Raw genomic sequence first — 27,924 nt, 5'->3', positions numbered from 1 at the left:
TTCAGTTAATTCTTCATGATGCTCCCAGATTAAATTATCTTCCTGTCAAAAATCTTCAATGGATCTCTACTGCCTATCAGGAAAGTTTAAACTACTTGTTGTTATTGTTGTTGTTGTTTTTAAAGAAGCATTTCTTGGCAAAAGAATTGTGGGGCAAGTTGAAATGTACTCAGCAAGACTAGGAAGGAGACCTGAATTCAAAGCAAAACTATGCAATACAAGAAAGTGATTTTAAGAGATGGAGGAAATTTTAGACGTCAGCTACAGCACAGGTGTCAAGTCAGTGACTGTGTTCCATTGGCTTGCCCCAGTGCTTCCAGAACCAGATTTGGTAACTGGGGGGAAATTAACAAAATAAAAAGTTTATATGAACAGAACATATCACTGACCTAGACCAATTCTCTATAGAAAACTAAAGTGATTTGCCCTAGTTCATATACCTAGTAAAGTAGCAGAACTGAGAACCTGATTCTATATCCAACAGAGAATAGAATCTAAGTTGTAATCCAACTAAAAAGCTAATACATCTTATAATTGCTTTGTCAACACAGCTATTTATATAGTACTTAAAAGATTTACAAAGTACTTTATAGATATATCATTTGATCCTCACAATAATCCTGAAGGAGAGATGTTATTATAATCTCCATTTTACAGATAAGGAAACTGAGGCAGGCAGAAAGTGGCTTCTTCAAATCACACAGCTAATGTCTAAGGCTAGATTTGAACTTAAATCCACATCCAATGCTCTTAGCTACTGCATGATTTAGCTAACATTTATCTATTAAGTCTTGGCTATACAAAGAATAGCTAGTATTACACGGGATAAAGTGCCAGGGTGAGAGTCAGGAGGACCTGAGTTCAAATATGGCCTCTGACATTTACCAGCTGGATGACCCTGGACAAAAGTTACAACTCTAATTGTCAGTTTTCTCATCATGTAAAATGAGTTGGAGAAAGAAATGGCAAACTACTCCAATATCTTTGCCAAGAAAACCCCAAGTGGACTCACAAAGTCTGACAGGATTGAAAACAACTGAATATAAAAAGAACTAAAGACTCATTTATTACCCTATATTAAGATGTTTCAGGCTTCTGGAAACTCAGACAGATGGAATACTTAAAGAAAACAGAATTTACAAGCAAAATCTACTTAACTCCAGCCACATTTGAATTTCAATGAGAACAGGCTAAAGCAGAATTCTCTCAGAACAAGCTTTCCAGGTCCCCCACCCTCCAACCACCCCACCCTAAAAAAAGAAAAACATACACACCTTTTAAAAAAAAAAAAAAAAAAAAAAAAGAGGTTTTGTGGCCATCATCTGTAAGTTGTATGGTCAACACTAACTCACAGAAATAGGTTTTACTCCGGACGAATAGCTCAAACCATCCATCAGCTAAAACTTGAAAATGTTTTTGGAATTAGTGTACATTAACAGGCAGACACACCCTGTTTACCCTGATATACTTGAAGTACAATAACAGCTTCTTCAGCTGCTTGTAGAGCCCCAGGAAAATAACAAGGCAATATAATTGCCTTTTTCCTAAATGCCAACCAAGGATAATTGAATCTAAGAGGGAAAGATCAGGAAATGAAGTACCTAAGCTTTTCTGAACACTAGACACAGGAGCTGGCTTTGGAAGAGGTGAAGAAAATGGTTTTTAAAAGGTATTTTAAATGCAAAGGAAAATGATAAGTCAGGTTTCTCTCCCTTGCCATTGAGTCAATGGAAATTGACTTGATTTGGTACCAAAAACAGCCAAATGGACAAATAAGGATGAACAATAGGCAGAATTAATACTACTAAGGATTTCACAGCCAGAAGACAAATCTGTGGCAGTCAGTTATGTAATAGATTAACTTTGAATTATATATTTAATGCCAGGGAAATGTTGGGTTTCGCCATCATTATATAATGGTGGAAGTTAAAGCTTTAAAACAAGTTCTACATGTAGACAAAAACACTTAGGCAGGTACAGACATATATTGCATATATTTGACAAAGCTGTGTTTGTTTGGTCTTACCTCCAACATAGGTCTTGCACTATCATGGATAGAGAGAATGTGTGTAACTTTATTCTTGCTCAGCTGCTCAGCATCTCTTGCATCTGTAAGCAAAAAAAAAAAAAGAAAAGAAAAGAAAGCACATTTACAATTTCTGACAATTCATTTTAAAGCTCAAGACAGGATAAAAATGATATTCATATGAACTTGGCTTTCTTGAAACTTCATAAATTGAAATACTCAGAATGTATCTGGTTCTAAAAAAAGAAAGGTAGCTTAAAGAACAATCTATGGTTTTAAATTTTAACAAACTTCCAAGGATGAAACTCATTAAATGCTTGACTGTCTTTAGGAAGAGAGGCAAAGTCCTCAGGTGGCTTTTGTAAATTAAAGGCTGCGCTGAAATACGACCAAATGACAATTCAGATGTTTCAAAAGTTAAAACCAGGTAATTATCTTTTAATGAGAGAAACCCTAGTTAAAATCAACAACAAAACAGTACCACGTGGAAGGGACAAGAATCTGTCAGGCAATTAGTTCTCCAGGTATGAGCAAATTCACATGGAAATGTGGTTTCTTCTATATCATCTATAATTACTTTAGAACAGTGGTAAAAATATAACCTCTCCAGTCTTAGAATCCCAAAAGAAATCTCTGTGAAATCATTTGTTGGCTACAGAATAATTTGCATTCTGAATCATCAAGGCATCAAAATACCTCATTCTCCTTGAATCCCAGCAGCTTATAGAAAGAGAAAAAAAGAGAACTTTGTTTTTGTAGAAATCAGGGCTGCTCAGCTACAGGAGGAACTGGTATCATCTGTCGAGTCTCAGAACAAATGAGCACCCCCCCAAAAAGAAGGTAAGAATGTGAGTTATCCCATGTTCCTCTCCTACCTTAGATTGAAGTCATCAGTTCAAGGTGAGAAATGATCACTAATAATCAATGATTCAGTGAGATTCAGAGCTCCTCCCTTGTCTAAAGGGATTTTAAAAGCTCAATCTCTAGAAGGATATGGCTGATAATGGAACTGGACTAACTTTCTGGTTCAAGATCTCACCCTGGAGGAAGTCCACAGAGCTCAATTCTTTATTTTATTTTATTAATTACTTTAATAAATTGTCCAAGGCTAGAAGTGGTCTGGATATAATCTTTCTATATAGTCTGTCTAGATCTGTCTTAAGGTGGCATAATATCACTCTTAGCTACTTGGTGATATCTATTCAGAGTTAATTGCCACCCCTCAAAAACAACTACTCTCTGAAAGGTATATAAACAGTAAGTCCATCACCATGACTGTCTTTGATCTAAGAGAGATGGCCAAATGACCATTATTTTATTAATAATGTACTGATCTTATTAATAAAACAATTAAATTACCCAGAAATTAGGATTTTCAAACCTTTTTAACAGTCAGATCAAATCAATGTTGTGGATTTTGGTACAAGATGGTGAAAGGCAAAAATTATTTTTAAAAGGGTAAAATTCAAATGATGATTTTACTTTATAATTGTCTCCACAGACCACATCTTTTTTTAAAATCCAGATGCTGCCAACTGCTAGAATTTCCATCACTCTTACAATTACTAATGGTTAAGGAAAGAGGTAAGTTGGAACAGCAGAGTAAGGACAACTGTACATTCATCCCATACTAAAATGACATGGATTTAATTGGGGTTTCCAACACAAATGTCAGAGGCTGATACTAAATACTATACTTCAGACAAATGTACAACAGACGCCTTATTTTCTAGGAGCTTACCCTACTGAATGGGTGTGATACTAACAAAGATGAGCATGTAGGAAGATATGTAAACAAAGAGAAGCACTAAAATAAGGTAACAATCTCTATAGTCACACCATAACAACTGTCTAGCCAAGCACAAGTAATTTAACTCCTCCTCGTCTCAGTCTTCTCATTTATAAAATGGGACTGGACTAGTTAAAGAGGTTAATGTAGAGTCCATGAAAAATTTTAAAGCTATAATTTTATATAATTTGTTTTCCCTGTTGTAATCCTATATATTTATATTATGCATTTAAAACTATATTTTGAGAAGAGGTCCATGTTTCACTGGATTGACAACAAGGTCAATGACACAAAGAAAGGTTAAGAAGCTCCGGTTTAGAGTAGCCCAATAGTTCCCTTCAACTCTAGCTTTTACGGCCCTATATACAAGGATTTGTTTAATTTTGCCTAATATTTTGAACTTTAATAAATCTGCAAATTTCAAATCCACTTCTAAAATATGAAATAAAAGATGCTTTTTTTAGATTTTAAAAAAACCTGTATTTCTTATCCTAATGACTACCAATACTAACCTATTCATATATATGTCAATGTAACAAATACAGCATATAAAAAATAAATTAAAATAAACTAGTAGTTCACATTTCTATGGGGAACCTAGTTAGCTCAGTAGATAGAGAGCTGTCCCTGGAGTCAGGAAAACCTGAATTCAAATCCAACCTCACATTTATTAGCTGCGTCACCCTGGGAACATTACATAACCTATTTGCCTTAATCTACTAGAGAAGGAAATGGCAAACTACTCCAGTTATGATTTACAGTGTCATGAAGAGTCAGACATGACTGAACACCACCACCACCATCACTACATTTCTGTAGAATTTTAAAGTTTGCAAAATACCCCCATTTCGCAGGTGAAGAAATTAAGGCCCTAATAAGCAAGTCACACACAACTAGCAAAGAAAGTAAGAAAGAGTTAAACTCTATAACTCCTCACTTCAGATCCAGCACTGCATCTCAAAGCTCTACTGGTTGATGAGCTTAACTCTTTCCACATCATTTTTTAAAAATGTACCCTACCCTTCTCTACCCACATCCTTATCTGCAGAGATACTGTTGAATTGCTGACTGGAAGCAGCACCATGACTACCTCATTTCTCTAGGCAACAGCACTAGATAAAAGGGGATATATGTCCTGAAGAGAAAATTCAAGGGGGCTGAGAAAGCTACCTTCAAATACTCAAAAAAATTGTATTTGTTTTGCTTGGCCCCAAAAACCCAACTAGGAGTAGTGGGTAGGAGTTACAAAAAGAAAATTAAGGTTAGATGACAGGAAAAACTCCTTGACAACTGAAATTAGCCAAAAGGGGAATCTAGGATCAGGATAAGGGATGGAATAGACTCTCCTCTCACTGAGGACCTTCAAGCAAAGGCCAGATAATCCACTCACTGGGTATATTGTATACTAGCTTAACCTAGCTGGCTGCCGAGATTCCTTCCTGCTCGGAAATTCTATGACTGTGATTACTAAATACTTTTTTTCTCAAGAAGGTAAACTTCACATGCTTCTAATTCCTATTTACTCAGTTAAGGCTCCAATTTTTTTTCTCTAGAGCTCTATTAACCATAAGTTGTGAGATTAAACATTTTTTATAGATCTTCAAATAGCCAGGGACTACAAATCATCAGCAGCACATGCAGAAATTATGCATGGACCCAAAGATTTCGAGTAGCTTCCCCCTTAACACAAAAACAGCAATGGGATTACCTGGACAAATTTCTGGAGAAATATACAAGTTGACTGGCATCTTCGAAATAAAGTCATTCCTCTCTGCTACCTAGTTTTTTTGGTTGTTTTCCCTCTTTTTAAAATATTTTTTACTTATTTTATTTCTAATTTGTGGATTAAATCAAGTATTTCTATGATAGTATAATTTTAAAAAGATCATTGATAAGTCAGAAAACTGAATTTATCATCATAGTCCAACATGTAACATCATGATAGCCAGCCTATACAACTATTTTTAAGTATGGCATCTTTTTTTTTTTCCCTGACATAGGGAAGGGCAACAAAATGTCCTCTCTATAAAATGTAATTCAACAATCATTATACACCCGCCAAGTTCCAGGCCAGCTAGAAGAGGACCTGGAATCAGATTCAAATCTGGCCTCAGAAGCTTCACTAGCTATGTGATCCTGGGCAAGTCAATTAACTCTTTTTGCCTCAGTTTCCTCATCTGTAAAATGAGCTGAAGAAGGAAATGGCAAACCACTCCAGTTACTCTGCCAAGAAAACCCCAAAATAGAGTTACAAAAAGTTGGACATAACTGAAAATGAATGAACAACAAGTCCCAGGCACCATGATAAGAAAAGTAAATTCTATTTATTTATCTAAAGTTTATAGTAGAAGGCACTGTAATACAATGGAAAAGACTTCTGGAGTTAGAAGATCAAGATTCAAATCCCGGTTTTTTATTTACTGTTTTTTTGACTTGAGGCAAATCAACCACTTTAGGACTCTTCTGTAAAATCAAGGGATTGGACTATATGGCTTCTGAAGCGACTTTTAGCTCCAAATCTAAGATCCTTAGATCTTAGAAGTGCTTCCTTAGACAACCAGATGACATTCAATTGAGTACACATTAAGTTCTAAAAAAAATGCTAAGTCAGGACCAAGTACTCTGAACAAATTCACAATGGGTTAAGCAGAGCTGGCTACAGGATTATCATTAAATCTACTCTAATTAAATTATATATAATAGACTAAAACTGTCATCTTCTTGAGTCCCCCAATCATGTTTTATAGAAAAATCACAATTTATGTACTTATTCTAACTGTAATCAGAGTTCACGACTCTATTGCAGACCTGGATATTGATGTTTCTTTTAGGGATAAATCTGTCACATAGCTTCTTTTCTCTACTTCCCACTGGACAAATCCTCTTCTATGCTACGCTTAGGCTGCTGAAGCAGTGTTAAGCTATTTCAATAATGAACACTTCCCTTAAATTGCAGGGAATTGCAAAGCTCCTAAGATCTGTTTTCTGGGCAATACAGACAAGCCCAGCCAACAGTTCACAGAGCAGGATTCTGCTTCTTCAATGAGTTCCCAGGAATTTCAGGGTTCTCATCCAATCAAAACAGCTCCTAGATCAGCAGCAGGGTTTGCCTATTCCCAGTCAGTTCTCAAACTTTATGTCAGTTAAGTAATGAGCCAAACCAATATCTCATACAAGATTTTGCTTTTTCCAACAAGCTCTCAGCAACTCTACAGTTCCCCTCCAAACAAAATGACTCCTGGAGCTTAAAAGCCTATTGGGTATAAGTCTGAAGCAGTTACTCTTCTCTTCTGATCCAATTTTTTTTCCCAAATAGCAAGAGATTTCTCTGCTTCGATCTCCATAATTAGCTTTCTCTTCAAGTCATTAGCAACTGTATCTTCTTCTGATCTCTAGCATCTCATTTTCTCTTGCAACTAAAACACAAACTATAATTATAAAATATTTAAAGTTTTCTCACAGTCCCTGAATTGTTCTTTTGACTTATAGTTTCTGGAATAGATCTTTCAAAAGCCTGAAATAGTCATATGTAAATGAGGTGATGGACAACAATGCCTTGCAGCTGTTCCTGCCATAAGTAAGTACCTGTGACTTTAAGGGGTATGTTTTCACCCAAAGTGTCCCTTATCAAATTGCTTTGATTTATATTCTTCACTTAAGTCTTTTTTTTTTTTTTTTTGCCCCTTTCAGGAAAGAAAATATCTACATATTAAAAAGTAATAGTATATTAAAGAAGGAAAGTAAGAATTAAGTAGCTTTAGCTTCTCACTGTCATTAATTTTCACTGTTTTATTCATGGAATCCTATGCTTTTGATTCTTTCTTCCCCCAAACCATGATTTTTATTTTAAATCCTTTCTAACCTTAGTTTTTTTTACTAGCTTATTCTGAATCTTAGCCTTCTTGATACTACTGTTATATAAATGTACCACATTTGGCACGCATTTTCCATTACCTGATCTTGCAAGTAGCCTCTTTTTTAAGATCTAAGTTAATTCATGAGTTCCCTAGGCATTTACACCAATTTCTCTAGATAGTTTTCCTTTTTTCCTCCATGATCTTCTCCCAAAATCTCTCTTAACATTTTCTATCTGAATTGCTCATAGGAACATTTTCTCTTAATATATAATGCTTCTTTCTCTCCTTCCTTTTACATATCCTGTTTCTTCTAAGCAGGTACAATATCAGTCAGTAAATATAACGATCAGGAAAGTTGTTCTTTTTAAATGACATTCAGTCTCAGTAGCCATATACTTAATCACTAAGTATGGGTAACAGAGAAAGTGAACTAGAAATCTTAACTTGAGTCACTAAATATAAGCTCATAGATGTCAGCAAGATTTGGTAAGGCAAACAATATATTTGGAGCACAACAATAGAAAAAAAATACACCTCATTCAAAAGGAATAGACTGATTAGGAAAAGAACTAAATAACAAAAGAATTATTTGGTAAATTGAATATAAAAATTAGTCAACAGAATTTGGCAATTCTGACTGGATTGGATCCAATTTGACTGCATGTGGAAGGACAGAGGAGGAAAGAGTCAAAGATACTTCTAAGATTATCTGTAAAAGACTGAGGCATGAAAAGTTACAACATGGCTTTTATGGAAATGTTTTGCATAACTTCACATGTGCTTTCTCAAAGTGGGGCTGACACATTCTCCAATTGATAAATGGTCAAAGGACATGAACAGACAATTCTCAGATGAAGAAATTAAAACTATTTGTAGACATATGAAAATATGCTCCAAATCATTATTAATCAGAGAAATGCAAATTAAGACAACTCTGAGATACCACTACACACCTGTCAGATTGGCTAGAATGACAGGGAAAGATAATGGGGAATGTTGGAGGGGATGTGGGAAAACAGGGACACCTGATACATTGTTGGTGGAATTGTGAACACATCCAGTCATTCTGGAGAGCAATTTGGAACTATGCTCAAAAAGTTATCAAACTGTGCATACCCTTTGATCCAGCAGTGTTTCTACTGGGCTTATACCCCAAAGAGATGTGCCAAAATGTTTGTGGCGGCCCTGTTTGTAGTGGCTAGAAGCTGGAAAATGAATGGATGCCCATCAATTGGAGAATGGTTGAGTAAATTGTGGTATATGAATGTTATGGAATATTATTGTTCTGTAAGGAATGACCAGCAGGATGAATACAGAGAGGCTTGGAAAGACTTACATGAACTTATGCTAAGTGAAATGAGCAGAACCAGGAGATCATTATATACCTCAACAATGATACTGTTTGAGGATGTATTCTGATGGAAGTGGATTTCCTCAATAAAGAGAGCTAATTCACTTTCAATTGATCAAGGATGGACAGAAGCAGCTACACCCAAAGAAAGAACACTGGGAAATGAATATAAACTGCTTGCATTTTTGTTTTTCTTCCCGGGTTATTTATACCTTCTGAATCCAATTCTCCCTGTGCAACAAGAAAACTGCTCAGTTCTACACACATATATTGCATCTAGAATATACTGTAACCTATTTCAACATGTAAAGGACTGCTTGCCATCTGGGGGAGGGGGAAGGGAGGAGGGAGGGGGGGGGAAAATCGGAACAGAAGTGAGTGCAAGGGATAATGCTGTAAAAAATTACCCTGGCATGGGTTCTGTCAATAAAAAGTTATTAAAAAAAAAAAAAAAGTGGGACTGACAGTGGGGAGGGGAGAGAATATGGAATTCAAAATTTTTTGAAACAAATGTTAAAAACTGTTTTACATGTAACTGGGGAAAATAAAGTATCAAATAATGGGAGGGGGTAATGAACAAGTCTTGAAAAGAAAAAAAGATTATCTGTAAAAGAGAAAGAAGCAAGAACAGGTAAACTGCATGAAAATCCATAAACTTGAAGTGAAAAGCATAGTAAGAAGCATGGGGGTAAAGACCAACAGGGAGAAATAGGATGATACTTGCTAAGAAAATACTATTCCAGTTAACAAAAAATTTATAAAACATCTAAATGGTTCAAAGTACCATCCTTGACACTAATAATGCTACACATAACTATAATAGATAGCTGATGTACTGTTGAGGCAGATCAAAAGGCTGGAACAGAAACAAATATAGGAGAAAGGAAAGAGAAGAAGCATTTATATAGTGCCTACAATGTGCTAAGCAATTTACAAATGGCATTTTGTTTTATACCTTTTCAAACACCATTGTGTTTTTTTTCCCCTCTTTTTGATTTTAAGCTCTATGAAGGCAGGATTATATCTTATCATCATCATTACTTCTTGCCCAGGACTGGACACACACAACAGATATTTAAATACTTGTTGAAATGACTAAATGTAAAGTCAATAGGAATTGGCAACTGGTTGGGAAGGAAGAAAAGAATCAAAAATGACTGAAGTCATCTGTATAAGACAAAGAAGCAATAACAGGTAACAGGATAAATACAAAAGAATGGCAGGTACCATAAGAATAGTGTCAAGAAGAATCCTAAAGCCTAACAAGAGCAAAGAATTATGATAAATGCTAAACAAAACAAAACAAACAAAAAAACCACAAAGTTTTAGTTGAAAACTGTGTTAAAGCCAAGAAGAAAATGAGAGAAGGTAAAGAACAATTCTTTATAGTGGATGAGAAAATAATGGACAATGGGAAGAAGCATTTTTGTTGCTTCCATAAACTTTATAGACTGCCTACAATAGGAAAAAAAAAAAAAAAAGATTGGAAATGGAATAGAGGAGACTTTAAGAAAGTACCCAGTTTTCCCTATTATTTAGCCCAAGTGACTATGTTCACATTTGTGACCATAAAAGAAATTACAGGTGTGATTGTTGAAATGCTAATGATTATCTAACAAAAGAAATACCATAGAAAAGTAGCAAATTTTATCCAAGAAAGTTAATGAGTTTTATGTAAAATATTGGTAAAATTCAGGGACAGAGCCAGAAGGGATGGTTTGTAAGCACCTAGTGGGGAAAAACAAAAAACAAAAAACAAAAAAAAAATGAGGTGATTACTTTGAGTTTTTATAGGTTCACTAAGAAAAAGTCATGTCAAATTCTTTGACAAGACTTCTAGACTAATTCATCAAGGAGATAAATGAAAGGCATTTATTTAGCAATCATTACATGACAAACTTAGGCTAAGCACTAGAGATACAAATAGAAAAGCAAGACAGTTTTGCTCTCAAGACACTCATATCTAATAAGGAGACACAATCTATATAAGAAGTTTCAGTTACAAGTCAGATGGAAACTTTAGTGGTACTTAGAGTGCAACAGCAAAGCAGATGGTAATACACCTTCTTTAATGTCATCTCCATTAATAAAAACCATATCTATTTCTGATGTTGCATCATTTGACAGTGCCCAGGACTTTGGTGACAAGAGCTTTCTTTTCTGAGCTTTCAGTAACTCTGACTGCTGAGGATGCAGGAACTACAGTACCTGCATAGAAAACTGCCAGGTCATATTTCTACAAGAGCTGCTTCCCTAAATGATGTCTTGGTGGTAGGACTGAAAACCAAGCTGGTGCTCTGGAGGTTGCTACTGATCTCAAGGTTCATTTGCTTACCTGCCATTCAGTGGCAGTTAGCCGACAGTTGGTGGCAAGGATATTGGGCCCCTTTTTCACAAGGGTGATTCTCCTCTCCAATGGCTTTAAGGGGTAAATGGAAGCAGGGCCAGTCATATGGAAGGGCAGGTATGGGGAAGTGATATTTCTTGGGCTTAGCAACCTGGGATGTTTCCAACAGGAGAAAAATGATGGAGGAGATGATGTTAAGATGGCACTTCAGCTAAGTTGGTCTGCCTGCCAAATTGGTGCTAACTGGTAGGTGGTTGGTATTGGTAGCTGCTAGGAGGGTGGATTCCTTCTCAAGGTTTGCTCCTCTCTACAATAGCAGCAGGGCTAAGCTGGGGCATGACAGAATTTCTGGAGAACTCTGCTATTTTCAGGGCACTGAGGTTTAAGTTTGGGGCTGTTCCCATCCCTACCCAAGGGGAAAGAGTGGTCCTGGTAATAGCACAAGTCTGAGTACTTGCTACATTCCACCTCTTGTCTTTCCTTCAAGATGAGCTGAACGTTACAGTTTTTGCTCCTCTAGGAACATTTAGCAAAATCAGTTACTATATCCTTACAGAGAGCATGGAGAAATAAAATTCTATTCCTGACTCTCTCCATTTCACCATTTCTTCCCACATCAGCCTTCTCACACCATTGGTGAGTTTCTTTCAAAACTCCCATTTTGAGCAAGTATCCAGGTTAGCTATGCTCACTCCTTCACTCTACTTCCCTTCTGTCCCACAAACTCATATGTAGCTCCCTTTTACTTATTGTCTTCCTCTATTAGATTATAAGCTCCTTGAGGGAAGGAACCATCTTTACTTTTACTTGTATTTGTATTTCCAGCATTTCATATAGTACCTGGCACTTAATAAATTATCTTATCTATCTAACACTGGGTGAAGTACAAGCTCGATATGAGTTATCAGTGTATATCATGGCTGCTAAAAACAGATAATAATAATGCTACCTTAAAAGGCAATGTTATCTTACACTTCATTAACAGAAGAAAAGTATCTCAAACCAGGAAGGTAATAGACCCATTTTGCCCTGTCTAGGTGGGACTACAATCTGATGATTAGATCAGAATCTAATCATCAACACCACATTTTAGAAAGGACCCAGATAAACTGGAACACATCTGGGAAACAATGGCAAGTCTGGTAAGAGCCTTGAAACCACATCATCCTAAGGCTCAGATAAATGAACAGAGTATGTTTGGCTTGGAAAACATGTGGCAGGGAGGAGGTTTTGTGGGCAGGAGGAATGACACAATTGCCATCTTTTAAAATTTGAAGGACTACCACATAAAAGAAAAATTACATTTGTTCTACTTGGCCCTGGAGGGGTAAAACTGTAACCTAATTATAGGAAGGTAAATTTCAGATTGACATAAGAATTTCAATAAAATTCAAACATTTCTTAATTAACAGTTAATAATTAATGATTAGAGACCTATACTAAGGAGGAATGAGCTTCCTTACGAGGTATTTGGTTAATCACTTAACGGTTTCTTTGTTGTGTCACAGTTTCCTCTTATTGTTCTGCCTCAGTTTCCCTAAATTGTTCTGCCTCAATCCTCCTGGTTGCAAACCCCCTTCCTAACCATTAGGACTGAGATAATTAGTATAATTAGGGCTGGGAACCCTGACCATTAGCATTCCAAAGAGCCATAAATTGCAGATAAATTAATTAGAGATATGTAAGCATATCTCTTGTTCCAGACTTTCTGTCTCTAGCTGAATACCTCCTTCTCTCCCAATTTATCAGAATTTATGATCCTACTCCCAACCTGTCAGAACCTAAGTTATGGTCCCTTCATGGAAATTCCCACCTCATCAGTGTTCGGACTCTACCCCTTGCCTCTGGCTCCCCGATCACTAGAACCATATAAAAGTCATTGGAATCTCACGAGATGCAAAATTCTTTGAGAAGAAAATCCAATTCAGCCCTGGGGGACAAATGGATTCTGCCTCCAAACAGTCTCTTCCTCTCAGAAACTCAAATAAAATATTAAAAACTCTCTAATCTCTATCTTGCCTCAATTTCTCCAGCATTACATTCTCTCTGAAAGCCCTTAAGAAGAGGGTAAAGTATCACTTATCAGGGAGGAGATGGTCAGAATTTTGCTTTAGATGAGTATAAGGCCCGAATTCTATAAAATTCTTCCAATCCTAAGAGTCTATAATTTTTACTAAGCAGTCACTTAGGCCATACTGAGCTAGCTTCAGAAGGGAGTCAGATTATTTGCCCAGTGCTGTGGAAAATAATCATTATTCTCTATATTTTACAGAAAAGGAAATCAAGGTGAGAAAGGGAGAAGGAAGAAGAGCAACTAGCCAAATATTCTGCATAATGAATCCACTATGAAGGAAACCATCCTAGTACCATCATCCAGACAATATTTTGATGATAGTAAAATGGAGAATATAAAAAGAATCAAACACAATTGGGGGGAAAAAAAATTGAATAACAGTCCCTAACTAGGCACAACACCCAAGGCATAGAATAGTACTTCAAACATGCTCCTTGAATTGAATAGGCAATAGGGGACCATTTCTGAATGGCGAAATTAGATGCTAAAAGTAGGGATGCAAGAAGATCAATCTGGTGGTGGTATTCAGAATACAGTGGAGACAAAAAAAAAAAAAAAAAGACTGAATCAGGAGACCATGTGAGAGGCTACTTTAGAAGTGTGGACCTGAAGTAGAAGGGGTCTGTTTAAAAAAACAAACAAACAAACAAACACCCAGTTCAGAGGAAAATAGAATTCCCTACATATATAATTTATTAAGTGAGGACCCAAAGGTATGTACACAAACATCCCCCACTACCGTGGCTGCTTTTTCAGAATTTCACAGCTTACTAAGTTAGCAATTCAAAAATAATTATAAATGGTACTATTTTTAACAATATGCTCTAATAGCAATTAGCATCTGTCAGCTCCCTAAGCTGAGCTCCCTATGAAGCCAATTAGTTGGCACTAGGAGCGTATGGGGTAAAGAGGAGAAAGTAAATATTATGTAGGAAAATATGAAGTTTTTTTTTCTTATAAAAATCAATTTAAAAGAAAAACCATTCCTAGCATCTGAAAGCATACAAATTAAAACAGTAGCTAAAAATGCCTAACATCAGTGACTATGCCGCCCCTTAGCCAGGTTATATTTGGCTTTCCCATGTGGGAAGAGGGTGTGCTAGCAGGCGTGTGTGGAAAAAGGCCATTTTGCTTTAGTCTGGTACCTGTAACAACATGTCTTTATCAAGTTTCTTAATCCAGTCCACCCATTACTCACATCACTTCTGGTTCTAAAGAACTTCATACATATAATGACGAGGATATCCTATCAAGGAAACTGATAACTGAATATTGATCTACGAATTCATAACAAGGATTGTCATGAAGATATGATAAAATAATCCACATTAAGTACTTTGACAACCTTAAAGCACTATTTAAATGCTAGCTAATATTACAAAAGTTCAATTGAAAGAGATTAAGGGGAAATAACTGGTGTGAAAAAAATAAATGTAATATTATTGTTACTATAATTACAAAACTGGGACAGCTGGGTAGCACAGTGGCTAGACTAATACATCTTCTAGAGTTCAAATCAGCCTCAGACAATTATTAGCTGTGTGACCTGGGTAAGTCACTTAACCCTATTTGCCTCTGTCTCATCTATAAAATGGACTGGAGAAAGAAATAGAAATTTCCAGTATCTTTACGGGAAAAACCCCAAATGGGGTCACAAAAATTCAGGGTAAAACTGAACAATAACAATAAATTACAAAAATTTACTTTAAAGGGAGTAAAGAAAAATCTCTAAAAAGAAATAACTACAATGAGGGGAAAAGGCAATGGTAAGTCTACCAGAGGAGTCCTTGTCATGGATTTAAGAAATTGTCAAGAATTTAGGCTATTTTATAATTCTAGTAACAACAGAAACAGGTAACAAACATTCCACCAGATCCTTTCTAATCCGGGTGTTTTGGATATGTATACATGTATCCCAGGTGTTTTATCTATGTATGCACTGACTGCCCAACAGGCTATAATTTGCTCTTTGAAGTCAGGGAAGACCTCACTTTGTATCCTCAGAGACAAACAATGCTTGGAATATTATAAGCATATAATAAATGCTTGTTGATTGACTAAGGTAGCAGACATTAAATCAATAAAGACCGCTGACAAAGAGTATGTAGATAAGAGAATATAAAATAAATCCTCAATCAGAGATGGAATCAAAACCAATTTTTCTCCTCTGGAGTGAAAATAAACACCTAGAAATTTGCATCAATAACTAAAGAAGGGATTCTTAACTGAGGCTCTGTGAACTTTTTCTTTTTAAAAAAGTAGTTTGATAACTGTATTTCAACATTAATTGGTTTCCTTGGGGATCTCATTTAATGCATTTAAAAACATTTCTTCCATCTGTGAAAGTTGCCTCCAAAACCCAGATAAGGATCCTTAAAATGTTCTTTTAGATCAGACACTCACCTTTAAAGTTGCCAATGTAGAGGCCAGGCAGGATCTAGGGGAAAGAGAAACACACCAAAATGTAAATACTAGGCAAAGGGTGGCAAACTCATTTGCACGGAGGAAAGGGCAGAGTAGAGAAGCAGTATGGGGTCCATTCAGAGTCTAGTTAGTTTCCTCTAGCTTCAGCAGGCCCAAAAGGCACTATTTTAATAACAACATCTTTTAAGGAGTTTATAATCTAATTCTCAGACCCATTAGAAACCCACTCTAAGGGCTTTATGGAAGGTCAAATGTTATTGTCAAATTCATGAGAGCTAAGGTCAGGGAAAGGGTCCCACTTTTTCCCAATTTCTTCCCTCTAGGCAATCCACTGACCACTTTCTTTTTTTTCTTTTTTTTTCCCATTGACCACTTTCCAAGCAAAGACTTTGCACTTGGGAGGCAGTTCTTACTACTTCCCTTGACCTCTGTGTTCCCCTTTGTAAAATGAGAGTTAATACAGATAACCACTCTAAGGTCCATTTCAGTTTTAAATCTGTAATCCAATGGCAAAGAAAAACTCGGGGCAACCAAAAGAATGCACCTGTATTGAATATGGCACTGGAATGGGAAGTCAGAATTTAGACTTTGGTACCAAACTTGTAACCAGTGTTGAAAGATCATAATGAGGTAATGACCTTTCTGACAATCACTTTCTCCTTTATAAAACAGAAAAATTGACCTAGATTATAGATTTTTAAACTTTTTCATGTCATGGATCTCTTTGACAGTCTGGTAAGTCTATTGTTGCCAATATTCATAAAAATGTAAGTTAGATGAAAGTAAAAATAAAGATGTATGGGGTTTTTTTTTTCCCTCTCATCCAAATTCATGGATTCCCTGACACTTATTCATGAACTCCTGGTTAAGAAATCCTATACCAGAATGCTGCTAGGATCCCTTCAAGGTTTTACATCCTATGACTCTAATTACAGGAATTAGATGATATGGGGACAAATACCCTTTTCCTGGACCTTCTCATCAAAGTGATGGGAAGCAGGTGTTAACAAGAGTCCTTCAAAATTACTACTACTAACCAAACTCTCTTGTTTTTTTTTTTTTTTCTGCCTATCCTGACATCTTAAATTCCCCAAATCCTTTTTCACTCAATTTTCTTGAATCTGTAAATTCAGATAAGCCCTAAAAAGATAAATAAAAACGGAACATCTATAAAAAGTCAAGGGCTTTCCTCCACTCTTCCAAAAATCAGATTGCAGATAAAATAGAGACCTTAAAGGCACTCATGGCATGTGTTTTACACACACACCCTTTCACATCCAAGGAGCTTTCTGATATGCCAGTATACCTCACCAGCATTCTCAAATCCATATATGTCCAACAGTTTGGGATATCTAAAAATATGCCAGCTCCAATGTATGGTGATTTTTTTTAAGTGCATACCAAACATGCCATCATTAATGACATTTCCCTCCTGACATCCTAGCAACACCCTCTTGTCAGCACAAAAACAGCACGTACTCTTTCAGATATTACTTGTTCCAGAGAAAACTGCCATTTATTCTATTCCAGTCCAATCAATTGAAACTGTGTTCTAGTTTTTCTTGTACCTACTGATGATATAAAGATGGTCCCTGCCTCAAGTGTACCATGCAGATAGTTAACTAAAACTACTGGGACAACAAAGTTACCTACTCAAGTTTTATCAAACACATGGGAAGATGCCTACTTTTCTAAATTATTTCATATTATTTTCTATCACACAACCTGGGTTCAAATTCTGACTGGCATCCCTTATAAGTTTAACCCTATCAGTTGAGGCTCAATTGACCTCAATTTCCCCATCTATATGGGGAAATCTTATGATCCTATGATAGCTATTTGGGCCAGTGTAGAACACTGGACTAGGAATCAGAAAAAGTCTAGTTCAAATCCTGCCTCAGACACTTAGCAGTATGATCCCTAGCAAATCATCTCATGTTTCAACATCAGTTTTCTCCTGTGGAAAAAAAAAAAAGAAGTTAGACCACTGAGTTTTTAACATCCCTACTAGATCTATATTTCTGATCCCATTTCATTTGCCTTTCATAGCTAGAGAATCCTACCTTCTCACCTCAACAAATAACCCCTAGCCTCTGTGACCAATGAAAAACTTGAGACAAAGTTTGAATAATTAACAAATCAATTTCCAAATTAAGCTAACTAATAATCAATTAACTGATGGCCGGTGGTTTCTCCCAGTAATCAAAGACAAAGACATGAAGAGAATGGAAGGCTAAATATGCTGTTAAGAGAAGGGGGTGCCCCAGCAGGTGAAAATCAACCTTGATTAGTGAATAAGGGGGTGAGCTAATAGTCTTTAGTTCCTCCAGCTGAGAGTCTTGATCACCAGGCTCAGACACCTTCAATAATAAGGGCAATGGATTCCATCACTACATAGACCAGGCCACTCTCACTGGTTTTTTCCAGTTATCCAAAACTCAATGGGGGAGTGCAGGGACAAAAGCTTATTCCCTCAAGGCAAGAATTCCCCTAAAACAGATTCTGTTTACACTTCAAACAGAAGTAAGGTCTCCTAGTTGAGTGGGATCCTGCCCAACACAAAGAAGCATATACCCCAGTCCAAGAATTAAGGCACATTTCTATCAGCCAAGACTTTTAGAGACTGGTGATTGCCTTACACAGACTGATCAATGTGTGTGGAAATAAAAAGCCTAGTTCCTAATTTAAAATAGGTTATTAATATGACAGAGAATAAACATCTCTCACCTCCTTTAAGACAGTTCAGATGCCACTTCATATGGGAATATTTCTATTCCCACTGATTCCTTTTCCTCATCTCAGTTCCCAAATCTAGTTCCTGAAGATACTGTCCACAGCCACCCTCTCTAGCCAAAGCCCTCAGTCCTAGAGTGTCTGCCCTTACCTCTGCAGATAACTCCCTTGGTAATTTGTTTACCCCCACCTCTTAATTCAATTCCTCCTCCTACTAGATTTACAAACTCCCAGAAGATCTGAGTTGCCCACTATGAATGATGGTTTGCACATAGCTAATGAATAAATATCTATGGGACGAACAAATGTGGGAACAAACACGAGAGGAAAATACCAGATACAAGAGGACTCTGAGAGGCTGATGGCCAGAAGTAGAATGGACCTTCTCTCCTGCTTCATTCTATGAGCATCCATAATGAAGTCACTAACCAAAGCTACAAAAGTTGGCTAAAAGCCAACTAAGGATCTTGAAAACAGCAAATCAGAGTTGGAGAACTGAGAAAGAGGAAAAGAGAAATGAGCATCTCAAATGCAGTGTGAAGACATTTCTTAGTGTAAGCTATTAGAAGATGAAGATATGCTACTAAAACATGTGTAAGAACAATAAGGGGAAATTATCCCATTGTTAAACTGGGAAATCAAAGCAAACTTTCAAACACTGGAGATGGACTTATGAATACCAAATAGACCATCCAATACTCAGGTCATGGCTTCCTTACTTTTGTATACAACAAGATATCAAGTTATTTAGAATGATGGAAAGATCTGGAGATCTTTCTCTCTGGAGACAGAACACTTGGGATCTTACAAATAACTTATCCTTCCAAAGTCTCAGTTTCCTAATCTGTAGAATGAAGTAAATGGACTAAATGGCTTGTAAGATCTCTTCTAACTCTAAAGCTTATGATTAAAAGACAAGAAGGCAGTCAGCAGCAGATATCTTTTAAAATGTATATTTTCAGGAAAAGTGAGAAAACCACCTCATCACTACTTAGTCAACAGCTCCACATTGAGAGGCATTGTGAAAGTGCACTGGACTTGGAATCAAAAAGACCTCCAATTCAGAAAATTAACCTAGGATTTCAGTTTCCCTGTCTGTAAAATGGAGTTTTGGAATAACAGTATTCTAAGTTCCCTTTTAGCTATAAATCTATGATCCTATATGATTAAAGGCTCTCAAAAAATAAAATAAAAATCTCATTATAGGACAACCTCAGATATTAGTCAAACAAGTAAACACAAGTAGCCTTACAAAAGAAAATGAAAGAGAAGAAAAGTGTTTCACAGAAAAATAGCTTATGCTGAATGACTATGAGAAGGATGAAAATCTTGAAGCAGTAGCTAGTGAATAGCATTTGAAGTGAAAAAAGGATGGATCCCAAAATTAAGTATAGGCACCTCAAGAATTCTTCTGTGACTGTGGCAGGAATAAACAACAAGACTTTGAGAGTGGTTGAGACAAAACGCAGCCCAATGTTACCCCATAAACAAAAGGAGAAGCTATACCAGTCAGAAAGAAATGAAGTGTTCTGGTCTGTATTAAAGAATTATTAATGGATAAACAATAAAGGCACTCACCTTCCAAGAGAAAGGAAGCGCTTATTAGTAGTTTGAAATCTTCCTAATGAGTCTTCCTAAAAATAAAACCACCCAATTCCTGAGCAATCAGTGCCTTCCACTCTTGGAGATCATATACTATGCTATTAGAGCACAAGGCAGCGAACTAGGATGGACAAAGCTGACTGAGTGCTTCAAAAGGAAGAAATGCATGGGTGTTTAACATTAAAAAAAAAAAAAATTTCCCATCCTTTAATTTGCACTTGATATTTGTATCATTAATTGTATCTGAAGCAGATACATCTACCCCCAATTCTCAATTCAAGTTTGAGTGTCTGGAATACTAGGTCTAATAACGTATCCAAACAGGCACAAGTTACAAAATATCTCAATAAACAAGACTGGGAACCAGAAAGACTGGATTTCCTTCCGCAAAGTCAACAGGAGCTGTAAGACTTCCTTTGAGTCCAAGTCATCATGTATAAAAGCAGGAAGAAGATTAGTTGTCTTCCCAAAGAATTGTAAGTTACAAATGATTACTTGATGCAACTGGGCCAATAGGTTTGCACTTATACAGGAAAGGGTCTCAAAGCTGATGCAAAATTTTAATGTTATATTTTCTCCTTCCATGTTAAAAAAAAAAAAAAAAAAAAAAGCTTTTAAAGGAAAGGATGGAAGAGAAAGGAACTAAAAATTCCAAACTGAGAAAGTAAAGAGGAAGCTTACCACCAGTTAATTAGTCTAATGCATTCATCTGACTGGTGACTCTGGGGAGAAAAGGGGAATAGAATGGGAATAAGCAATTATATAGCACCTATTGTGTTCTAGACTAAGCACAATGCTAACTAAGCATTTTTACAAAAGTTATCTCGTGTGTTGTTATTCCTTCCTTCTGGAAAATGCCAAGGAGGTCTGGGAGGTGATATCATGACCTACAAATACAAATAAATTGGATTTAAATGAAATTGGGTTGTACAAAGTCACCAGCCTCACTCTCTCTTCCAGAGCCATCAGGGTCCAATGGCAAGATATAGAACAAGTCTGGAGATGGTCTCATATGCAATGAAAGTCCTTGACCTTTCTAAGATTAAGATCTTTAACAGATCTTAATTTTGATACCTTTCCGTACCACCCAAAGAAACATAAATTTGTTGGAACCTCCCAAGAGATGATTTCTTTCTTAAAGACCACACCTTAAACCCAAATCACACCTGCTCTCAAGGATTGGTCTACAAAAGGTCTAAAGGCAAGCCCCAGTGGATCAAGGTTTGGGCCTCTGATTAGACTATGAACAAATATAAATAGCAATTCTTTGTTTTGGCCAAAAACCCTGAGGTCTCCCTGTCCCAGATTGGATTTTATTTTATTTTATTGAATTAGGCCATTCTTTGCCTCAATCTTACCTAGCCAAGGATCACCTAGTGGAAGGTTAAAAAGTAAACTCACATTTTCCTGTCTCCAAGCATATTTTCCTGTCTCCAAGCTCAGTGTTCCATCACCAAGTGAAGCTGACTCTAGTAGGCAACAGACCTAGGACTCAAACTCAGGTCGTCCCACTACAAAGCCATCATTCTTTCCATTGCACCACAAGACCTCCCATAAATACAGACACCTCTCCTACATGAGGCCACATAGATAGAGCATCATGAAAGTTATGAGGCCTTTGCCAACAAGAGGAGCGTGTTCCTTTTCCTTCCTGTATCTTTCTATAATTCATAAATATCTTTGATTTTATCTACAACAAGAAAATCTTGAAACTTATAAAGAATGCTGATAGTAGGAATAGTAGCAGCAGCAGCAACAGCAATAATAAAGATAACAACTGTTAACATTTAATAACACTTTAAGATTTGCAAAGTACTTTCTACAAACATCTCACTTTTTCTTTGGAACAACTTTGGAAGAGATGCTATTATTATACCTAATTTACAGCTGAAGAAATGGAGGCAGACAGAGATTAAATAATTTACTCAACATTGCACAATTACTAAGTATCTGATCACAGAGAAGAACTCAAGTTTTCTTGATTACTGGACTGGGCACTACAGCATCCAGAAAAGATATCTTATACTCCTCTGTCACTACTCTTTAGCTAAAGCTGATCTTTCTAAGGATGACAGACTCATTTCATGTGTGGACAAATGAAAATGATAACGCATGAAAGATACTACAACCATAATCACTTGTAAATCAGATTGTAACACAACTTCATATACAATAGATACTTAATAAATGCTTGTTGGATTAATCTTATACAAATAGACAATTTTGAAAAATTAAAAAATGAGCAGAACCAAAAGGATAACTTAGACTACAAAAACACTGTAAAGACAAACAGCTATGAAACAACTGTAAACCTTTGTTTACAACTGTAAACTTTGAAATAACTGTAAATTATGATCAATGCAATGAGAGGTCATGATTGTGAAGAATTAATGAAACTGGGCAACATTAAGGAGCATGAGTTTCTTGTTCTTATTTTGAAGGAAGCACCACTCTACCCTGATATACTGAAAAGGACACTAAGCCTAAGTTTCTGCCATTCATCAACTGTCCTTTACTTCATATGTAAAATGGGGATAAAAATAACTATCTACCTCACAGGATTATCTCAAGATATATATCTTTAAAAGTTGTGAATTTGGAAGGGAAAGGAGATTAAAATCCAAAGTCACCCACAGAAATTGGGAAAGTAAAGAGGAACCTTTACCAGTTAACTAGTCTAATGAATTCATGTGATAGGTGAAGGGATTAAGCCACTGTGAGTTTAAGCCACCCCATTCATGTATGGATGCTCAGAGATTGAAGGGGCCAATGGATTATTATAGTTTTAGAGCCAGATTTGGATTTAATTTCAGAAGTCCATCTGACTTTATAGTTAAATTCTCTCACTTTATAGTTAAAGACATTAAGACCCAGATGGGCAAAGTTGACTTGCTCAAAATCATAGATACCGACAGAGCCAGGATTAGAATCCAAGTCCAGTGCACCTTTAACTTTCATCACATTCTTATCAGATTTTTCCAAGACATCACAAAGGATTTCATTTATTTGTAATACAAATTTTAGATAACCTGAATATTCAGCAAGTGTATACCTCTGACAAGATCAACATTACACAACTAGGTGGTAGCCCAGGGGATGTAGTATTAGAGTCTAAAAGATCCAAGTTCAAATCTTGCTGCTTAATGACAACTATGTGATCCAAGGCATTTTATACCTACTTTCTCTACCTCCTTCCTTCCTTCTCTGCCTCCTCTCCCTTTCTCTTGTGACAATCAAATGAGATAGCAGGTATGTTGTACTTTGTAAACATTAAAGTATTGTATAAATGATAGCTATTATTATTAGTATTACCAATATGCTTCCTGGAAGTTGTCTACTAATTTCTAGTCTGTATGAGAACTTGAGAACATTACCCTCATAGCACTCAATCACAATGCATTGTCTTCATTTTCTGTCTATACAATCTCTTTGTAACTTCATCATATCCCATGGTTAATTATCATTTCTTTCTACATATCTACCTCCGAGTTCCAAATCTGGGTCTCCAGAGCTAGTCTCTCTTGATCATCAACTGCTTATTGGCCATTTCAAACAAGATGTCACATTGGCACCTCAAACTCAACATGTCCTAAACAGAGCTCATTTATGTCTCACCAAACCTATGACTCTTCCAAAATTTCTTCTGTTGAGGGCATCACCACTATTATCGTCACTGAAGTTCACCATCTCAAAGTCATTTTCAATTCTTCGCACACACTCAAATTTAATCAACTGCCAAATCTCGTTCATTCTAGCTGCATAAAATCTCTTCATCCATCATTCCCTTCTCCCTGCTCATCTGAGATCCATTTCATCTCTCATTTACAGACTTTTACAACAGCCTTCTAAAATGATCCTTGCTCTAGCCTCTCCCTTCTATAAACCATTCTCCACAATGCTGCCAAACTGCACTAAAAAAGTACAGATCTAAATAACCAAGTCACTGTTTGTCAGGGAGTTGTGAGGTAAGAGTTTTGATCCATTTCTGGCAATAACTTGGTCCATGGCTTTGATCAAATCACTGTCTGTGTTTACAAATTGCAGATGGCTGTGGAATTAGCGGGAATTTAGCAATTGTGAATTATCAACAAGGATGAAATTAGCAATAAGAATAACACACTTGGAAAAAGTTTTGGAAGAAATGGGCAAATTTTTAAAAAAGACACTTGTTCATCACAAAAACTAAAACTATGAACTTGTAGAATTCCTGATCATTTTCATCTATATATATATTTAATGCATAAAAAACAGTTCTATCAATTAAATATTCAGAGATAGCAAGAAGCAATTCAATTAAAAAACATTTTAAAGGAGAACTCAGTCAACTAGATTATAATCGCTATTAATTCAAAGCTTGATCTATCCCACGAATTGGTAACACTTTTACAGCCGAGAATCAAAGAATTGAAGAACATAATAATAAAAGTAATATCTCCAAATTTAGAAATTATTTCTCTCATTCAAACATGTTCTCGAGAATAAAAAAAGGTTAAGTTATAAAGACTCAGCCAGTAGTGTTGAAAGAATGCTGAACTGGGAATAGTAACACCCGTTTTCAAGTCCCAATTCTGCTAAATCCCAGCCTCAGTTTCTCTATTTTTAAAATGAGAGAACTGTACTAGATGACCTTTAAAGTCCCTTCCAGATATGTGATCCTCTGAACCAAAACCAGGGTGGTGACACCCTGACCCAAATTTGTGTACAAAATGATTCCTTTCCACACTATTTTTCAATAGTTCATTTGGAAACTATTCGTTTGGAAAGTTTAAAAATTTACACAATGTATGTTGTTCGTCATTCTATGCATTTTTTTCTCTCATTCTATTATCCCCATCTGTGTTTTTTCCTCTCCAGTATTTGATATTTCCACTGGTGGCATTCATGGGCCAGAGGATGCTGGCCCGAGTTAAAAACTGTAGAATCTAAGCCAACAATTTCCACTTAGTCCGACCATTTGAAAAAGGGAATGAATGCACTGGTGCGGGTGAGACTAACTGGAAAGGGTCATTTCCTTTCAAGGGATCTCTGGCTAGCAGTTCAATACAATTCTCCTAAGGAGTAAAAGCAGAGCCTGGAATCTTCCCGAGAACGTCAAAGGAACAGCCTGGGCCACAGGAGTTAACAGCCGCCTAGGGGTGGGGCAAGGGGAAACTGGACAAGCCCAGGGTGGGGCTGACAGCAGGGAGACAAAGCACCGGGCAGGAGAAAAATGAGTCTTATTTAGGCAAAAGCAGTAAGGCGCAGATTTTCTAGCCCCGGTCATTCAACCTGGGGTGGGGGAGGTGGGGATAGGGAATGAGGTAGACAACAGGTTTGCCCCAAGGTGAAGAAGGCGGGCACAAACTGTGCCTAAAGCTGACTCTGAATTCGATTCCTCCTAGACAGACAGCTGTCTTTAAGAAGGGTTCTACCTTCCACCAACCTGATGGATAGTTGTCCCAGGCAACTTCTAAACGCACTTGGGGGGAAAACCATAGAGTAGAGGAGGGTGGGGAGGTATCCAAAGAGATAAAGGAAATTACAGCAGAGAAGACGCCCAGAAGGACCCACGAGATGGGTGGGCGACATTTAAAGAGTCTCAGAAGGGAGGGAGGGGAATAAGAAACCGCAAGGTTCTCAGCTGCACCGTGCTCCCGCTGGGGACAGGTCGGAACCGTGTCCTAGCCTAGCAAGTGTAAATAGCTTTTAAAAGGGCACGGTGGTTGGCGAGAACAAGTGGTCCTCAGCCGCAGACGGCATCCAGCGAGTAGGGAAAATGCCTGGGGGCTGTTTGCCGGGAAGCCTTCCCAAAAGGGAGGGCGGGGGATTTTCAAGTTTTGACCTCTACCCGCACCCCCTTCCCCCAATAAAAAAAAATTGCAGAAGCATTCATCTCATCCTAGGTCCGTTCCTCATCGTTTGCATCATCCATGTCCCTGCCCCAACCAGATATTAAAAGTATTAAAAATAACAATAACTGCAGCCAGTCTTTAAAATGCCAACATATTTCTAAACGGAGATGCAAAGCATGCTTCCCTATCCCCCTTTACGCCGCCCCCTCCCTCCCCCCGAGAGTTGGTTAAGCACAATTAAAGAAGGGTAGCAGGATGGGGAGTGAAACCAGGGGGAAGGGGCTAAGAAGGAGAGAATCAAGGTTTCCTACACCTTTCCCGGTCATCGATCCTAGAGGTGAGATGAGCAGGCAAACAAGCAAGCACAAACAAACAGAAACATACATTACCTTGTTCATCCCATTCCCCATGGTGGCTATAAGCGAAATGAACTTTAGCACCCCTGGAAATGTGGCTGCAGGATCGCTAATTGCATGTTACAACAGGAGGAGGAGAAGCAGGAAAGGGAGGAGGCACTAGGAAGGAATGGATTACACGCGAGATAAATAACAATAATTAATAATAGAGAGGGAGATTTTCTATGCTTTTCTTTTTTTCTTTTTTTTTTTTTTTTTTTTTTTCCTTTTTTGGTTTTTCTCCCGGCGCCAGGAGATCGGGCGCCTAGGGACTTCCCTAGCCCGAGACCAACTGAACTAAAAGGATTCTTTTGCCAGGAAATGGGTTCTAAGCTTGGCCCTTCTCCGCCCCCACGTGTGAGTCAAGTAAAAGCTCCTCTTAACCCTTCCGCGGTCCTCGCCGCACCCCTCCCCGGCACGACTCTCGCTTCCTTCCACGGGATTTGTAGTCTTACCCTTGGAGGCGCGGCAGGCTCGGCCCCAGGTTGGAGAACTACAACTTCCGGCGTGCAGCTCGTGGAGAAGGGGAGCGGGGGGAGGGAAGCGGAGGAGAAGAGGCAGTGACATTCACACCGCCTGCAGCGCGCAGACTCCACCGCAGCCGCGGTCGGAGTGCCTGTGCTGCTGGGGCTGCAACACTTTCATTCCTGGAAGGATGTATGAAGCTCAGGCTTGGGTGGGTGGCAGACACCGGCGCTATGTCTGGTGATCTGCAGACAGGGTATCTAAAATAAGGTTACAAGGTGATATGTCTAAGTCTGCTTCTAAGTAAAATTTGGGGGCTTTTTTTTCTCTAGCGCGTTGGTTAAATTCCCGTTGGTGAAACATAGGGAGGTCTATTACCAGAAATTGCTGCTCTGACTTTAATTAATGCCTGAATGAGCACGGTGCTAATCAGAACCCCGGGGCTAACTTGCTTGGGGTTTTTTTTGGTATTGTCCCTACTGGGACTTCGGACATCCCCTGCACTGTACCCCTTTGTGATAGATGAATTAGGTTAAGTGGGGATCCAGGGTTCTCCACATTCATTTTGTGGCTTTGCGGCATTTCCATTCAAGAAACATTTCCCTCCTTTCTAAAGTAATTTTTTTTTGAATTATCAAAAATATTTTTCTCCCCCCCCATTGAAACTAATAAGTAAAAGGTCATCAAATAAATATGCATAGTGAAGTTAAGCAAATTGTTTGAATTGGACATATTTTTTAAAAAGCCCCCCAAAATCATGATTCATTCTGCACCCAGGTCTATGGCTTCTCTGTCAAGAAGTGGATAGAATATTTCATCAATAATGCTGTGTTGAGTTTCTTGATCAGCATTCTTAGAAGTTTTTTCAAGTTATTTGTCTTCACGATGTTATATAAATTGCTCTGGTTCTGCATGCTTTCCTCAATCATTTCATGACAATGTAATAGAGAAGATGACCCTCAAAGGAAAATTGAAGAGGAGGTTGGGTGACGTCAAAGATCTCCTCCATATCTAAACCTATGATCCTGTG

General features: G+C 37.4%; 1 protein-coding gene across 4 annotated transcripts in view; it reads right to left on the bottom strand.

The window, feature by feature from the left end:
• Positions 1-27,643, bottom strand: part of DUSP22 (dual specificity phosphatase 22) — a 73,027-nt gene extending 45,384 nt beyond the window's left edge. Inside the window, exons 1-3 of one of the 4 annotated variants that reach the window (XM_051970778.1) lie at positions 26,424-27,643; positions 15,848-15,881; positions 2,027-2,109 (exon numbers count right to left, since the gene is read on the bottom strand). In XM_051970778.1, the coding sequence (XP_051826738.1) occupies positions 2,027-2,109; positions 15,848-15,881; positions 26,424-26,444 (138 nt within the window). In that variant the 5' untranslated portion in view covers positions 26,445-27,643. The remainder of the gene's footprint in view (positions 1-2,026; positions 2,110-15,847; positions 15,882-26,423) is intronic. The other 3 variants (XM_051970777.1, XM_051970776.1, XM_051970775.1) reach the window with 3 other exon arrangements.
• Between the last annotated feature and the right edge of the window lie 281 nt (positions 27,644-27,924).

The sequence above is a fragment of the Antechinus flavipes genome, chromosome 1 (genome assembly GCF_016432865.1).
Source record: "Antechinus flavipes isolate AdamAnt ecotype Samford, QLD, Australia chromosome 1, AdamAnt_v2, whole genome shotgun sequence".
NCBI lineage: Eukaryota > Metazoa > Chordata > Mammalia > Dasyuromorphia > Dasyuridae > Antechinus > Antechinus flavipes.
This window is presented reverse-complemented; position numbering and strand designations above follow the sequence as displayed.